The sequence below is a fragment of the Gopherus evgoodei genome, chromosome 11 (assembly GCF_007399415.2).
Source record: "Gopherus evgoodei ecotype Sinaloan lineage chromosome 11, rGopEvg1_v1.p, whole genome shotgun sequence".
Classification (NCBI taxonomy): domain Eukaryota; kingdom Metazoa; phylum Chordata; order Testudines; family Testudinidae; genus Gopherus; species Gopherus evgoodei.
The window spans coordinates 60,370,879-60,387,924 of NC_044332.1; the positions used below are offsets into that span (position 1 = coordinate 60,370,879).

The window sequence follows — 17,046 nt, forward strand, 5'->3', positions numbered from 1 at the left end:
TCTGTCCAGTCGCTATGGTATCAAGTTGCTAGTACGTGCCTCATTATGACTAAGCCCCTTTGTTTTCAGTTTAAACTGATTTTTCCTGAAAAAAATCCTGGGTATTACAAAGAAGTCTTTTTTTTTTTTTCCAGTTTTCACTCTACCTTTCTATCATTCAAATATATATATTAAAAAAACTTGTTTTATTATGAAAATACATATATCTCGTGCAATGTTTTGTATTACGATAATACATTAGTCTGTGTGTATATGCAAAGCTGCCTGATGAAGTAAGGCTATGTATAAATCTAGATGATAAACGCAATAAACAGGCATGCACACAAGCTCTGAAGCATGTGCGCATCTGAATGTACTGATGAATCTCACACCCACCATGTACACATTTCAAGCTGCTAGCAGATAACTGTTTAAAAATCTAACACACTAAAATCGAGAGAAAATGAAAATCTGTATCAGAACACATGGAAGTATTCAAAAGTTAAAAAAAAACCCAAAAAACAAAAAAAGCAAAAACAGAAGAGGAGGGTGGAGTGTACGTGCTGCAAATGGTATGGCCCCATTATTAAATGTAAATATTTATAGGCTAATGATTCCAAGTCTACAATAGTGAACTGCTGAGCTTTCAGTAAACTGAAAAGTTTTATTTGGGGATTAGAGATATATTGTTTTCTTAAACTCAGGTGTGGCATGTTTTGAGTTCTGTTTTAGTTCTGCAGCAAGCCACACTGAACTCTGTTCATCAAAGCATTACCCTACTGGATACTTTTTCCCTCTGTTCTTCCATCCACCAAAATAAACCCAGATATTTACCCCAAAAACTTATTAATAGTTTTTCTCACTGATTTTCACCTGCTTTTGTTGTTGCAGTAATAAACACTGATAAATTTCTGGGGAAAATTAAATAAAATAAAAACCAAAAACGAAGGGCCCTAACTATGGCCCAAATATTGTGTGTTTGTGCACATACAGTAGAGCCAAAAGCAGTGGAAAGGAAGCATTTCTGTCCCCTGCGCACCTCCTCCCCCCAAAAAAAAAAATTCCCCAAGATGCAGAGAACCCATGCAATGGATTTTACATGACCCTGAATGCTACAAAGATAACCTTCTTCTGGCTCTCCACGCCATAGATGGGCCTATAATGTTCTGTCCTCACCAGCTATTGTCTCATATATGTGATCCTGTTAAGAAAGGTCCAGTCAGGACATTGTTGGCTCATTTAATTGCCTCTCTGCTAGGTCTTTGGGGTGAACCCTGGGTGAAATCCTGTCTCCGCTGAAATCGCAGAATAGCAGAACTCATAAGGTCTGTCTACACAGTCTATGGAAGCAAGACTCTCAGTCCAGGCTGATAGACAGGGGTTTGCACTACTGTTCTAGAAATAGCTGTCTACTGTATAGATAGCACTTTGATGTTGTGACTTGGACTCTGAAGCCCACATCCCTCCCTAGACTTCAAAGCCTGAGCTGCAACTTCAAAGGGCCATCTGCACAGATATTTTCATTGCGCTCGCACAGATCCCTCTAATCCAAATCTGTTGACTCAGACTAGGAGGCTGCCTTGCACAGACCGTGTAGACATACCCATGTTGACTTTAACGGAGACAGGATTTCACTCCCTTGTCTGTACTGGAAGGCATTTAAATAATTAGCACTGGAGATTCCACTATATCCAGAGTTTTGAGCTGCCTGCTGTATCCCTTCGTTTACCACACATGCCTCTCTGAGCTCTCCATTTCTGCCTGCTGCATAACATGATTCTGTCTCAGTGTTATGTCCAGTAGTCCCCCTTTTCTTATAAAATAAAGCAATTCTAATACAAATACTTGTGTGAGTTTAAAATTTGCTATTCAGGACTGTGAGCATTCAAGTTTGCAATATTTCTCTTTAAATGTTTGTGAATAAAATTCAACCACTTAAACATTCACAGAAAATGGACCTGGAGGAGGGGAGAAATACAAGCCTAGATGAAGCAGATTCATTTTTTAAATTTGAGAGCATGCTGTACTCTGAATACACAGATCTTTTCGCAGATACTAACGTCAGAGCTATCTGGAGATCCCAGTTTTTCCTTTGCAAATGCTTTGTGGCAGAGCTGTGCAATTTTCTATTTCATATGCACAAAACAAATTTGCATTGCAAAGTTCTGCATGGCTTTGTAGAATTGTGTATGTATCGCTGCAGATGTTCTGAGAGATGTGGCCACATTTAACAAACAAAACACCTAAATGCTAAAATGGAGAATGGAACTGTTGTAAAAAGAAAGCAGCTGGAGAATGTCAATGCCTTAGAATATTCATTATTGTTCATGATTCCATGTAGGGCACTGGAGAAGAGAATTTACAGTGGCAGCCTAACACCAACATCACCATCTAAGGCTACAGAAACTTTTCTATGAGGATAAGCTATGCCTCTAGGGAAAGTGAACCAGATGTCCACTCTTTTATTTTATTGTAAATAAATTAGTGAGTGAACTTAATGATCACAGAAGCTGTGACTGATAACATTGATTTCAACGAGGCATAGTGTGGGCAGCCTTGCGCTCATATGTCTGCCACTGCTTTTCCTTTTACCATTTGCAAATTCCATCCCAGGGCACCACTTAGGCCTAGAATTCCAGTTCATCCAAAATCCATTTTGTGATGTGGGAAAACAGTTACAAGCATGAGATCAAACTCATTTTAAAATATAATGTAAATGTTTATTTTTAAATAAGGTTTATTTTTAAAATAAGGCTAAGATTAATACCTCTCTATTTTCATATTTTTAAAAGTGGTGATTGATTAAAAAAGAAGCAGCTCATGCTAATTATGCTTTAAATTGATGCAAAGAGTTCCTTTTTTCTTGTACGGTGTTTAACTTTCCACCTTTGCCATTAAGAGTAGAAAGAGAATCTGAATCCCCAAACGGAAGCTATAAACTTACATTCCCAACCCAAACTTAATTGATGATGTGCTTGTTTCTCTTTTAACCTGAAAACAGGTGCTTTCTAGGGCTTGAGAGATCAAGATCATATGTTGATTAGTGAGGAGGTTTTTTTGGAGGGATGGATTGAGGTTTCCCACCTAGGGGGATTGGGGCTTGTTGCTTTTTATGCGAAGACAGCAAGAGGCTACAGCAATTGAGAAGGCAACCTAGACACTTGAAGAATCTGACAGCAGGGAGGGGAGAGTCAAGGGTATGTACACAGATGATGGTTGTAGGAGTTGTTCATAGATGAGAGGAAAGGAGTTTTCACTACACTGTTGTTATGGAAACAAATAATCGTAGAAAGATTCCCCAGTTAGGGGACAGGTTGGGACCAGGGGAAATGGAAAGATAAGATCACTCTTTTTCAGAATATTGTGAAATTTCTCTCTTGCTTTCTCCTCTCTTCTTCTTCCATGTGGTCAAAGTGTTCCTCTCTTACTGGGCAAATTTTATAGAAGTATGAATGCAGAGAGGGAGAGAGATAAATAGAATGATCCCTTATACTTTGGTAACAAGACTCCTTAGACCAACATAATTTTTCTGCTCTCTCTTGACACTTTAAATGAGATGTATGTGCTTGTAGGTATTTCAAATTTTAAATGATGAACCAAACAGTATAATATGTCAGAAAAGCTTTTCTCTGAAGACATTTTTCTGAATGAGAAATGTGCTACACATAATGTATTGCTAAATCTTAATGGCTCTAAAGATATACAAACTGTAAATGTATTAAAGTGTGTTAATAATAAGGTGAATTCTTAAATTATCTACTGAATTGTGAAACAGTTGTATGCTAACAGGATGCAAAGGTGCAATAATACTCTGCAGTGCCAGAGAATGTCATAGCTAGAGAATTCTTATGAGAGGAAGGATTTGATCTTGAGCTGAAGAGTAGTGCTTCATCACTTTTATGTATTTAGTTGGGTCTAAGGACATAGTGAGGGCTAGATTAAGGCATAGGCACTACAGGACCATGCGTTAGGCTCCAGATCTTGGCATTATGGGATTACATCAGAATGTATGCTTTTTTAAAAAAAAAAATGTTTCTAGCTCTCATCATGTGAAGAAAAGCTTGAAAATGAGACCCAGATATAAACAAAGCAGCAATAACTGAGTCTGCAGGTAGCCTGGAGCAATAGCTTGGAGAGGTGAACTGCTCTGTGGATCTCAATAAGATGTTAACTCCAAGACCCACTGTTCTGTGCCACCCTTAGCAATACCATTCCAAAAGAGGACTATATGTGTGGTAGGAGGGGAAGAGTGCAGTGCGCCAGGCCCATCCGCCCACCTGTCAAGCAGACACACTCCAGCTGCTATGCGGGGGGGAAGCCTGCTGCCAGCCCTGCCTCTTTATATGTAGGGCCCTTCATTTTCAGTTTTTATTTTAATTTTTCCCAGGACTTTATCAGTTTATTACCACAACAAGAAAAACAGGTGAAAATCATTTAAAAAATTATTAATCGTTTTGCTAGGTAAATATTGGGGTTTATTTTGGTGGATGGAGAGATGGGGGGAAAGTATTCAGCAGATTAATGCTTTGATTCTATTCATCAATGTAGTTTGCTGCAGAACTAAAACAGAACTCAAAGCACAATGCCACCTCTGAGTTTAACCATCTCTCTCTAATCCTCAAATATAACTTCTCATTTGAATAAACAATTCACTGTTCTAGACTTAAAACTATTAGCTTATAAATGTTTACATTTAATAATTGGGCCACACCATTTTCAGCACATATATTCAACTTCATCCTTTTCTCCTGTTTTTTTTTTTTTTTTTTTTTTTTACTTTTGAATACTTCCTTGTGGTCTGAAACGTGTTCTGATACAGATTTTCATTTTCTTCCAATTTTAGTGTGTCAGATCTTTAGATCATTATCTCCTAACAGATTGAAATATATACCTGGTGGGCATGAGATTCATCAGTATGTTCAGATGCACATGCACTTCAGAGCTTGCATGCGTGCCTGTTGTTTATTGTGTGCATCTTCTAGACTTTATACATAGACTTACACATAGTCTTACTGCAACAGGCAGCTTCGCATATAGACAGACTAATGTATTATCATAATATATATATATCATGTAATGTATTGTATCTTCCTGGTAAAACAGATTATTTTTATATATTTGAATGATAAAAAAGTAGGGTGAAAATTGGAAAAAACTGAATAATACTTTTTGTAAAACAAACTTTAAAAAAAAAGAGGGGGTTATTCTGGTAAAAATGGGTTTAAACTGAAAACGAAGGGCTTATTTACATGGGAGAAGGATCCACTGCTGTCTCCTCTAGGAGGAAATGAGGGGAGGGAGTTCCATGCTGCTGATGTTTTGGGAGAAGAGGGAGCAGGATCTACACTGGACCCCTATGTTTTGATGCATCTGTGGCCCCATTTGGCCTTAATCTGGCCTTGGACTTGGCCTGCTTTTGAAAGCCTGCCAAGGCACAGAAGAAAGACAGGAAACCCAGAAGACAACAAATGCATTAGACTTATTTTTTTCTGGTTTTCAGTGTGAGTTTCTTTCCCTGGATTTTGGCAGCACTGGAGTATCTCTGCTCCATTTCCTTGTATCTGAGATCAATTGTGTTCACAGGCTCCTACAGCCTCTTTATTACTTTGAGAATGGGCATGATTTTCTTCTTTTTGACTACAGATGTGCAATATTTGGCTGGAAATTGCAGTTCACATCAGAAGGAAAATCTGAATGTTCTGTATCTTCCCAGCACTGTCATGATGGACCTTAGGTCAAATGCTGTGGGTCAGTTTTGGGCTTCCTCTCTGGCTCTTACATGCTGCTCCAGTACAAAGTGGTTGGAAAGCTGGCTTAAATGAGTGTCTGGGGACTTCCAGTGTCGAGGAAATCCCATAGAGGGGAACCCCAAGTGGCATAGTTCAAAAGTAGCATATTCAGAATGGGGTGGGGGTTAAATATTCATTATCTGAAATCTGGTCCCTGCCATTTCTTCCCCAGAAAGAGAAGAAGAAGAAGAAAAATCTATAGTCTCAGGGCTTGATTCACCACTATGTTGCTCTAGTTTGAAATTAATGAAGTTAACAGCAGCATAAAACTGGAACAGTGTAGTGCTGTATCAGCCCCTCAGTCTCCCACCTGCTTCTATTAAAAAAAACCCTCAATCTTTCCGCTGCTGTATATCTCCCAGTTACTGTAGGTGGGAAGGCTGGCGGTGAGTGAAAATGTATTTTTGTACCATAATACACACAGTACTTTGGCCTGTCATTTTGTTGTTATTTTCATCCATACCAATATGTAATCATATACTGGCATCACAGGGAAAACCAGATTCATCCAATCACACTCTGCATTGATAATAGGTTATACATTGTAAGATATTGATCGACTGCATGGAAAATAAATTGAAGTACACAGGATTGGAGAAAGCTGCTGACTACAGACAATTGAGTCTGCAATCTCTTAGAATGCTTCTTCATTGTCTATTTAGATACTAGAAAATGGCCCGATAAAAATTACTGGCTCTGCCAGAAAAGTTCTGTCAAGATCTCATCTTAACTAGCTTGCACTGAACCATATTAGTGAAAACTTGCTATAGTATTTAGGATGGATAATTTTATAGATCGCTGATAGCTGTTTTCCACAGGCAACCATAAAGCTATAAAATATTTATAAAATATTTATAGCTTTATGGTTGCCTGTGGAAAACAGCTATCAGAGATCTTAATTCAGTAACTATCATAGTGAGCAGATGTCCACTCCACAATATTACAACCACAGTTAGCTCAATTGGCACCTTTGTTGGCATTCTGATCAGAGAAGTCAAAGGCTGAATGGTCATAGAAACACTCAGACCTAAAGGGGGGCTTCCTCCCCCACCCCCACAAAAAGTGAAGCTTGGAACACATTAGCTGGGGCATATTTGGAAGATTATGCTGCATCTATTGTACCTGATCAGGAGGTAAATGGAAGATTTCAGTTTCTAGTTTGCCAGGTTGATCCCTTTGGTAGTTACTAACATTCACTTAGGATAAAACCGATTTGATTCCACTGTGATGGCTGGAGTTCAAAGCTATTATTTATGTTCATTTCAGAAATTTGTCAAAGTGGCTATTCGGGCCTCCACTGTCACTCCTGTCACTTCTTGATCCCTGAATTGAATTTTCTAGAAGCAATACTTCTTGTCTGTGACTAATAATTATCTCTGGGGATATTTCTTTCATCTTTATTTCTCTCATTCATTTGTAAAAATCCCTTTACTTCGTGTATTTTCTCTTATTCTCTGTTATCTCTGAACTCTTCTTCTCTCTCTTTCCTCTCTCCTCTGCCCCTTTTTACACACTCTTCTGATCATTTGTCAATCTTGTATTGTGTAGTACAATACTGTACTTGTATTTATTTACTGCTGTGGTCCATTGCGTGAATCACTACCAGCGTCCAAATCTGGAACAATGCCCCATTGTGTTCCAGGAGGGAAAATAATACATCATCATCAGCTGAGAGAGGGATATGGTTTACTAGTTCAATAAACACTGCTTTGGGAGCCAGGAACTCCTGTGTTCTAGTCCTTGCTCTGATTCTAACTCTCTTTGACCGTTGTCAAGCCACTTAATCTCTGTACTTCAGTTTTTTCATTGGTTAGCTATGGTGATCCCACCAACCTCAGAAGGAGCATTGTAAAGATTATTGGTATTTATATAGTCTTTAAACAACTATATAAAAAGTGTTGAGTAATTATGTAAGGATTGTATGCCTAGGTCATAGTCCTATAGCCTGAAATGAGCCCTGTGCCATGGAGTGAGCATGTTAAAAATACCTTCTTCATTCATTACACGCAGCATGTGGCAATTAATATTTCTGAAAGAATTGATTCAAACTAGCTGTCTTCACTTTCAACACCCTTCCCTTCCTCATCTATCATCTCATACAACTATTGAAAGGTCTACCCCAACTCCCACTCTGCCAATGGTGGCAGTCTTTATCATCCACTCATTATGTTTTCAAACATGCACCTTTGTGCTTTCTCCCATGCTGCTCCTCCTTGGAAGGAGCTCCCCATAAACATCCCCAAGCCACCATGTTGTCCTCTTTCCTTAAAAAACCCTCCTTTGCCACAATGCCTGCAAAAAATGTGATAGTGGCTAGTGTGCCAGAACCACTGCCCATCATGCTAACTATACTGTCTCATCATTTCCTTCTGCTCCACCTCTCTGTGTCCATTTGTTGTCTCTCATTTTATATTTAGACAGTATGCTCCTCAGGGCAAAGTCTTTTTTACTGAGTGTTTGTACAGTGCCCAGCACAAGGAGGCCCTGACTCACAACTGGGCTCCTTGATGATACCCAATCCAAACAAACAATAATAGATTCAGTTATTCAGGACTTATTATAATGTCTCTTCCTGTGTATAGTGGATTTCATTCTTCTGTGTTGATGATACCCTGTTACTTATTGATTAAGATGATGTGTCATTGTTCTTTTTGTGGATTTAGACCAGTAGATTTACTGAAACATATCTTCCTTTAACTCTAGTGTCAAGATCTTCCTACAGTCATACAGATACTGCTGAGAGAGGTAATACAGATGCTAAAGGCTCCTACCAAGAAAAAGTTATCATAAAGTCAAGAAATATTGATTCTAAACTTTCCCAGGCTCAAATCCCAAGACTAGAACACACTTACCTTATGACAAGAAACCCCACAGTCACTGATATTCAATCACTTATTTTGAAAAGGAGGGTTTCCCATCCTCAGGCATCAGATACAAGAAATACTGATCCAGACTCCTTGCTACTTCCAAGAGCATCTTCCCATAATAAAGCAAAAATAAATAATTCTACACAGGGTCTACTTCTGCTTCAAGAACCTAACCCCAAAGCAGCAACTGTCAGAATGACAACCCAAATCTCTTCTGATTATAAGATAAATGTTAGATCACATGCAGCTGGGACTATTTCTACCCATCCTGATAAGAACACAAGTTTATTAGTTACAAGGCCATATGCTGTTCGACTGATCCAGCCAACATTTGACTTTTCTCCTGGAAAATGGTCCAGTAGGATTGCAACTATAAAGACTAAACCAGTCCATGCTTTTAGAACAGACCAGCCAAGGACATCTGCTTTGACAGCACCACTAACCTCTTCATTCCATCTTAGAGCTCCTTTTTTGAGTATGGCTCCCAAAGTGCTAACTTCCCAGTACTTCCCAGAATGTTTGTTCAAGCAAGGATTCCAGAACAGACAACTGCAATCAGAAAGTCATATGCCTCAACGGGGGATCATTTGGCACTATCAAAAACTATTAATGGGCTGCTGCATCTGAACAAGAAAATCACATGTGCTAATACACCATGTTTTAAAGGAGTGCAGTGTGAGTCAGCCAAAGATGGAAGATTTAAATGTGGCCATTGTCCCCCTGGATACAATGGTGATGGAATTACATGTCAAGGTAAGAGAAAAAAGAAACTGCTGAATACCATTCAATATTTTCAATGCTAATCGATTTTTTTTATTGTAAGTTTGTGGGGTTTGTCAGTTGAGATCACATTTTTTTCAAAGTCTGGTTTTCTTTTAAAATAATGAACAGACTTGTTTTATAGCTCAGAACAAACAGCTTTTTCCTAAGATGAATGGCATTTTTATTTTGCCAATGTCTAATCAATAGAAACAGCGCACCTGATTTTGATTACACTTACCATGACTTACGGCAAGAGTCATGCTTTTGAAGTCAATGGAATTACAATTATGTAAAACTGATGTAAGAAAGATCTGAATTAGGCTCTGGAAGTCCACACAAACTTCATATGCCATGGACAATTTAGGTTTTGCTAAACAACAAGTTTCTGCTACCTTGGAAAGCAATTTTAAATCCCATCACTAGTATTCTGAATAGGGAACTGACCTTGCCACCTGACATGCATAGTTCCAGAAGCGTATTCATAATCTATTGACTCATTTATTAGACAGCTTAAAGGACCTCAGAGAAACAATACTATTGTATACTGTTTAAAAGGAGTGAATTCACTTACCTATCATTAAATCCTCTGTTGAAATCCCTTAGAAAAGCAATTATAGTAACTGCCCTTGCATTGCTAGGATTAATAGGCAAAAATGTTTGCATTGTCTATTTAATTCCCTTATCCACTCACGTTCTCATGATATGCACACGCAAATAATGGGCCGGATTCTGCCCCCCTGCTAAGGTTGTTTTACACTGCTTCATGAGTGCACAGCAGCTTTCAAACTGGCTTTACTGGCTTCCCACAGTATGGTGGAATCCCCAGGTGGGGTACAGCAGCTGTAGCCAACCCTGGACCATGTAGCAAACTGTTCCCAGCCTGGGGGAGGCATATTGGAATCTATCCAGGAAAGGGGCCACACCATGGGAACAATAACCCCCAACTGTTTCCTGAACTGGCCCAGGCAGTGCAGTCCTGAGGCTGCCCTATCTTGCACCAGGGACAGGAGAGATACCCACAGGTCTCAGGACCATGGCAGTCCCAGAGCCATACTTAGTACAGAATGGCTGGTTCCCAAATTCTGGCCTTACAGAGACACACACATCTTCTTTGTATATAAGCAGCTTATCAAGTAGATTGTTATTTTTCTTCAAATATATAATTTAGCTGCCATTCCTTAGCTCCTTCTCTTCACCTTGGATCATTAGACTTAGTGAAAATCCCTCTGTAGAGTCCTTAAGAGGAAATCCTTTATTACCAACATCATTCTCAGTCTCAGAGTTTGATGATACAGTACACAAACATCCTTTATTTTTCTCTTACTGCTAACCATGTCACCTGACTAAATAATAATTCTGTCTCTTCTGTGAGCCTGTTCTATCAAAAGTTTTATTGTGCACCTGCCTGGAACAGGACCAAAAATGCCTCCATTCCTGGATCTGCCTGAGGAACATCTATTGTACCCCCAGCTGTTGATGTTTCTTTCCATGTCAAAAGCAGCAGACTCATCCTGACAGGGGGTGGAAAGACGGTGATAATTCCTTGCATTAAGGACTGCCATCATCTCTGCTAAAATGCTTGACAGTCCAGCCAGGACAGTACTGAATTCCCCTGAAACAATAGTTCCCTTTAAGAACAGACAACAAAACCGAGCAGATGATCAAAGCTTGAATGAGTTCAAGCTTTTTGAAATCTTTACGCTTGGATGCAGCATCTCCAGTATTGTGATGTAACAATGAGTGAAACTGCTGACAGCCTCATACCGTCTGCTGAGAGCTGCCACCATCTTATTTCATATTGGAATTTGTTTAGATAAAGGAAGCAGCCCATCTGTAGCAAGGTTTGATACCAGTGGTGCTTAAGAAATATGACCTGTCCTTAACAGGAATTGCTGAAACTATTCCAAGATGATATATACTGCAATACATGATGTTTATTTTGTGTGACAGAATCCAGACTATTTTTAAAAAATGTGTGCTAAAAATTAGGCCTAGGGGAACTGGTTTGGGGCAAATAAGAATCAGCCCAGAATTTAATATTTCTCCTGAACCAAACCAACCTTTTTTTGTTGTTGTTCTTTCCTCATTTAGGACAAAGACTTTTCTTCTCTGACTCTAAATGTAGCTGTGGCTCCCTCCTCCTTTAGTATCCTTCATTAAGAGACTCTTCCATCCAAATAACCCTCCTACTTTTGAATGCACCAGATTTTTCAATGATCTTAGCTGAGATTTAGGTATCTAAATGAAGTGGCCAGATTTTCCAAAAGTGCTGCAGCTCTGACTGAGAACACTCTCTTCAGCAGCTCCCTGATAGTGTAAGTGGGAACGGGGCTATAATATTGCCTTCACCCTACTCTTTCTGGTACCACCAGCTCTGCAGGCAGAGCGAGAGTCCCCTCTAACTCTTCTGCACTCTCTGGCACTAGCTCAGCCCTCTGCAGGTGAACTCAGAGGAGGGCCCTTCCCCATCTTTCACTACAGCACCACCATACTTTGGTCCTAAGTCCTCAGTTTGTAAAGGGCTTCGTCCTTTGAGTGGAAGGCACTAATATTGTTATTTATTAATAGTTCAGTGTTAAGATGAGATAGTGAGGCCCTATAGCACATAATGGAGATAGAACCTCTTGAAGGGTTGAGAAGGAGAGAGCTACAGTCAGCCACAGAGTTACAGATAGAAAACAGGAGGGCCAAGGGCCTATTGAGGTTTGTGTACGTGTACACAAATGAGTGCGTTTGCTTGTGCTAAAGAACTAACCTACTTTGTGAAGTGAGGGAAGGAAACTTAAAAAAAATCAGGATCAGCATCAAGGGTCCTTAGAGAGTATGTCTACACAGCTAAGAAAAGCCCATGGCTGGCCCGTGCCAGCCGACTCGGGCTGTAGGGCTGTTTCATTGCCGTGTAGACCCAAGCTCAAGCCTGAAGCCGGGTGGGAGGATCCCAGAGCTGGGGCTCCATCCCAAGCCCAGAAGTCGACACACTAATGAAACAGCCTCACAGCCTGAGCCCTGCAAACTCAAGTTTTTCTTTGCTGTGTAGACATACCCTTAAAGGACAAGTACTGTATTGCCAATAAATGACAGCGGTACACTTCCGCAGGTTCATGGCACACTGCTCATCACTGACCAAGTGTGTTAGACATTCCACAGCATTTACAGAGCTGTTATTTTTCAGTACCTCTTTTTAAACCATATCTACAGAATCAGAGAAACAACAGATGAAATTAGTTCATCTAAGCCATACCTAGCCAAAACAGGATTTTTATGCCACATATCCTCACAGACTGGTGCTCTGAAATGTTCACTGTGATGATTTTAAAATCATAATGAAATATGTTGTTTATGTTCTTGCTTCCATTTCCCACTGTACTAAAGTGATGTAGGCCTGTAATTTTAAAGGCATTTTAACTACTAAAATATGGAAGGAAATGCTGTTCCTCCTCTGGGGTTAGTTTTATTTAACAGGGTGCATACAGACAGTAATAAGTGACTAGGAGCAGCTGTTTAAGTTATATAGGATTCTTTAGGGTACCCGGGGATGGCACTTGTACAGTAATTTTCTATCCCAGGTGGATCATTTCAACATTGGAGATGAGGTCAACAGAACATTCTGTTCTGGTATGTTGTTGTGCTTTTTATTGGCAGATCTACACCTTTAGAATCAAGAACATGGAATTCAAGCCAAATGCATGGGTCAACTCTTAATTCTCTACCCCCAAGCATGTTCAATGTAGAGTTACTGACAGCTATCAATCCTTGCAGTAGGGGCAGGTAGAGGTCGATCTCTGTGGAATGCAGGCTATTTCTTGAAATAGAATTGCCTTAGGAGAAGTTTGAAGGAGTTTTTCATTCTAATCCCTTTTTAAATGGGCACAAAAGTTTCCTGTAGAAAATAAAACCTATTTTGGAATAGATATTCTCTTGAAAACATGATGTCTCTAGAGTTCTGCAAAATATGCTGGTCTTACAATATTCCTGGGCGGGGGGAGTGACTCTAGAACTGGTGCACTAATAGTCACAATTAAGGATGGCCACTTGTCAAGGAGGAAACGTCACAGCTTTGTCATTACCAAATGAATAATAATTATAATTTGTTTAATGGGAAAGGAAAAGCCACTGGAAACGGAATTTTGGCAGCAGATAGTCACAACTGATGAAATTGGGCAAAAATTCAAATACATTTTTCTTGACATTAGTCTGACATGACATTCTGCACAAAATCCAGAAGTACTGCCTAACTAGAAATGTTGCTACATTGTCGGCATTTTTAGTCATTAAATAAAAGTCTATTTCCTATTTATTTCCCAGCCTGAAAGTCATTCTTATTACTTTCCTATTTGCTATGATGGGAGATTATTTTAGTAACAGTGATCAAAGCTGCCATATCATCAAAATCTAATAGCTTTTTTAATTGTTCTGATACATTTATGAAATACAGCCCTATGCAAAAGGCCTAGACATTGTTTTGCTTGGCAGTGCATACGCTTTTTGCCAGCCTTCTGCAGAGGGGCATGTGTCACTATGAAAGTTTAACAGTTTACACTAGAAATCAGTGGTTCCCAAACTTTAACCACCTGTGAACCCCTTTCACTAAGATGTTAGGTCTCGCGAACCCCCTCCTTAAAATGAATTTCCAGGGATTTTCTCCTTTACCTGAGTATAAATTATAAAAGTGGTCATCTTCAAAAATATAAAATTTGTTTTTATGACATGCTTATTATGCACTATTATTATTAATCATTACAGTATTTTTATTACATTATGAAAACAACAACACTCTTCCAAGATCTCACTTTTGTAGCTCGTATCACTTTGAATAAGCCTGTTATAAAACAAGGAGTATCATCATCAAGGAGTATCAGATGTGAAACAGCATGCAGGTATTTAAGAAACCAACTCGAAGAGTTCCTCCTACAAAAGCATTCAGGTCTTGAGTAGTCCAGGCAAACAATGCACATTACAACAAAGCTTAAATTTGTTCTTCATAATAATTTTAAAAACAATACTAGCTGCCTATTTAATTTTAAAAACAGCCAAAAATATCCACCCCCCCTTTCCATTTCTTATCAGGGGTCTTTAAATTTAAATCTCATCAGTGTGATAGATATGTTTGCTTTGATCTGCTTAGCTCTTGGAAGTCAGGGGCTCCGGGTTGCTGGCCCAATGCTGCCGAGGGTTCCTAGGGACAGCTCTGTCTGCCATTAGAAATTTTTTTCCCCGAGAACCCCCCGTAACATTTTGCGAACCCTCAGGGTTCTGCACTAGATATAGTCTTTGGCTCAATTCTGTGCTGAAAAGTACACAAGTAACCAAGGGTAAAATCTGCCCATTACTAGCTAACTCAGTGATCATTTTTATGTGTTTTATTGGTTCCTGTAACTTTTATTAAGTTACTTTATTATCTGTTTGTCAAAATCTGTGTGGAAGGAATATGGAATGTACAGCTCCCAACACATGTCCCTGTAACATTAGATACACTGGCTACAACTGCTATATAGATAAAAAATTACTTAGATTTTATTATATAATCTATATCTTCTTCAGCTGAGTCAAAGGTACTTATGCCCCTACAAATGCAGGATTTTGTGAGATTTACAAAAACATCTAGGTGAATTAGGTGCTTAATTCTCATTGACTTTGAGAATCTGGCCTCTAGCCACCAATCATAGTTTGGGATATGAAAAGGATGAACTATTTACTCAAGGTGATTCTTGCACACACATACAGTGGTTGAGGTGTTATTTGAATCTGGGACAGAAAATAATATTTTTTCAGGGTATATTGAAAAGGACTATGTGTCAATGGGGGTTTCAGCCTTAGATTCATAGAATATTAGAGTTGGAAGAGACCTCAGGAGGTCATCTAGTCCAACCCCCTTCTGAAACAGGACCAACACCAACTAAATCATCCCAGCCAGGGCTTTGTCAAGCTGGCTTTAAAAACGTCTAAGGATGGAGATTCCACCATCTCCATAGGTAACCTATTCCAGAGCTTCACCACCCTCCTAGTGAAATAGTTTTTCCTAATATCCAACCTAGACCTCCCCCGCTGCAACTTGAGACCATTGCAGCTTGTTCTGTCATGTGTCACCACTGAGAAAAGTTAATCTCCATGCTCTTTGGAACCCCCCTTCAAGTAGTTGAAGGTGCTCATAAGGATCATCAGTACGATTAGCTGAATACTTCTCCCGCCCAAGTATTTCATTTCCTGTGATTGTGTGTAGGCGGTCTTGGGCATTGGTGGACCTCAGTCCTTTCTATCTGTTGTTTGGGGCCCAAACCAAGATGTGCGTTAGCTCACTATGATAGTTCAGCTTAATGAAGCTGACTATAATTGTTTTTAAAAGATTGATGCTTTTATTGTTGCTTTTTTGATAAATGTGCTAGATGCTGATAAATACTTTTTACAAATGGAAATGAATAAAATACTCTTCTTAAATGCAGTATATCCTAACCAAAGACAAATGTACTGTACTAGGAATATTGAGTTTGATTCAACATACATTAAAGTCAGTGGGATTCTTTCAATTTACTATAATGGGAACTGTATTGGGCTCTACTATGGCAAAAAGATTGCCAATCTAAAAATCTATACTTGGCACTTATACATTTTTGTTATACACTTTCCCTGTATCTTCTTTCTCTATGTGCCCTACATTCAAACAAAGGCTTCAATCCATTTTTATTCAAATGGAAAATTGTCATGTTGGATGCTGGCCAGATTACTCTTTTTTTCCCCCCTGTGCATATTCAAACCTTATCTCTACCTATCGGAGCCTTGTTCCAGTCATCCGTGTTGGAAGATAAATAATTTTACAATTGTTACAGTAAACAGTTGGTCTGTTCTGGTGTTGCTTAGTTCTCTCAAATGCTGAAACAGAATAGTACATCTGTGAAATCAAACACGGACCCTTGATTTACTGGAAAGTATGCAGGTCCTCAAGTCATAATATGTACAGGCTACATATCCATTACTTAGATTTTAAGTAACAAGTCTATATCATGTAAGCAATTTGTAGTACTGAGTTTCAAAATGTGCACAGCCCCTGATATTTGCAGGTATTCCAAAGGGTATAGTGGCAAGACCTGTAAAAATGGTGTGATCTCATTTTAAAATAAAAATTAAACACAATGAAAGTACTTTCAGAGGTGAGGGTTGTGGTAGATTTTTTCTTTTAAAAAAAATCTGATGTGCATAGAAAACACTAATAACATCTCAACTTCTCATCTTTGGGTTTTACATTATAAATATTATATAAATTTGACAGCAAGATTGACTATTTGTCAAAATAGTTCTCTCCTTATTGAAATTTTATGCCATCCAAAAAAGATTTAAACAAAAAAATCACTGTAATACTTTTGTACAATTTGAAAAATGTTTGTGGAAAATTGCGTTTCCTAATATAGAGGAAATATGATTTAGAAAAGAATGTAAAACACACATTGTATTTCTGTTACTGAGGGAATGGCCCAGTAGATGCATTTCTTATACTATGTGATAGCGCATGCTCTCTTTCTGTCTCTGTCTGCAGCTAACATGCTGTTTTCACCCTCTGCTTCTCTCCAGCATAAGAATTTCTTTAACCTATATTTAATATTAAAATGTCACAATAAGTTTAAAAAATTTTGACATCACAAACAGCATGTTTTTTC

At 38.8% G+C, this 17,046-nt stretch overlaps 1 protein-coding gene across 1 annotated transcript in view; it reads left to right on the forward strand.

Moving 5' to 3' along the window:
- Window positions 1-17,046, forward strand: part of VWDE (von Willebrand factor D and EGF domains) — a 254,494-nt gene that overhangs the window by 202,109 nt on the left and 35,339 nt on the right. The window contains 2 exon segments of the mRNA XM_030579370.1: window positions 8,472-9,119; window positions 9,122-9,388. Coding sequence (XP_030435230.1) covers window positions 8,472-9,119; window positions 9,122-9,388 — 915 coding nt within the window.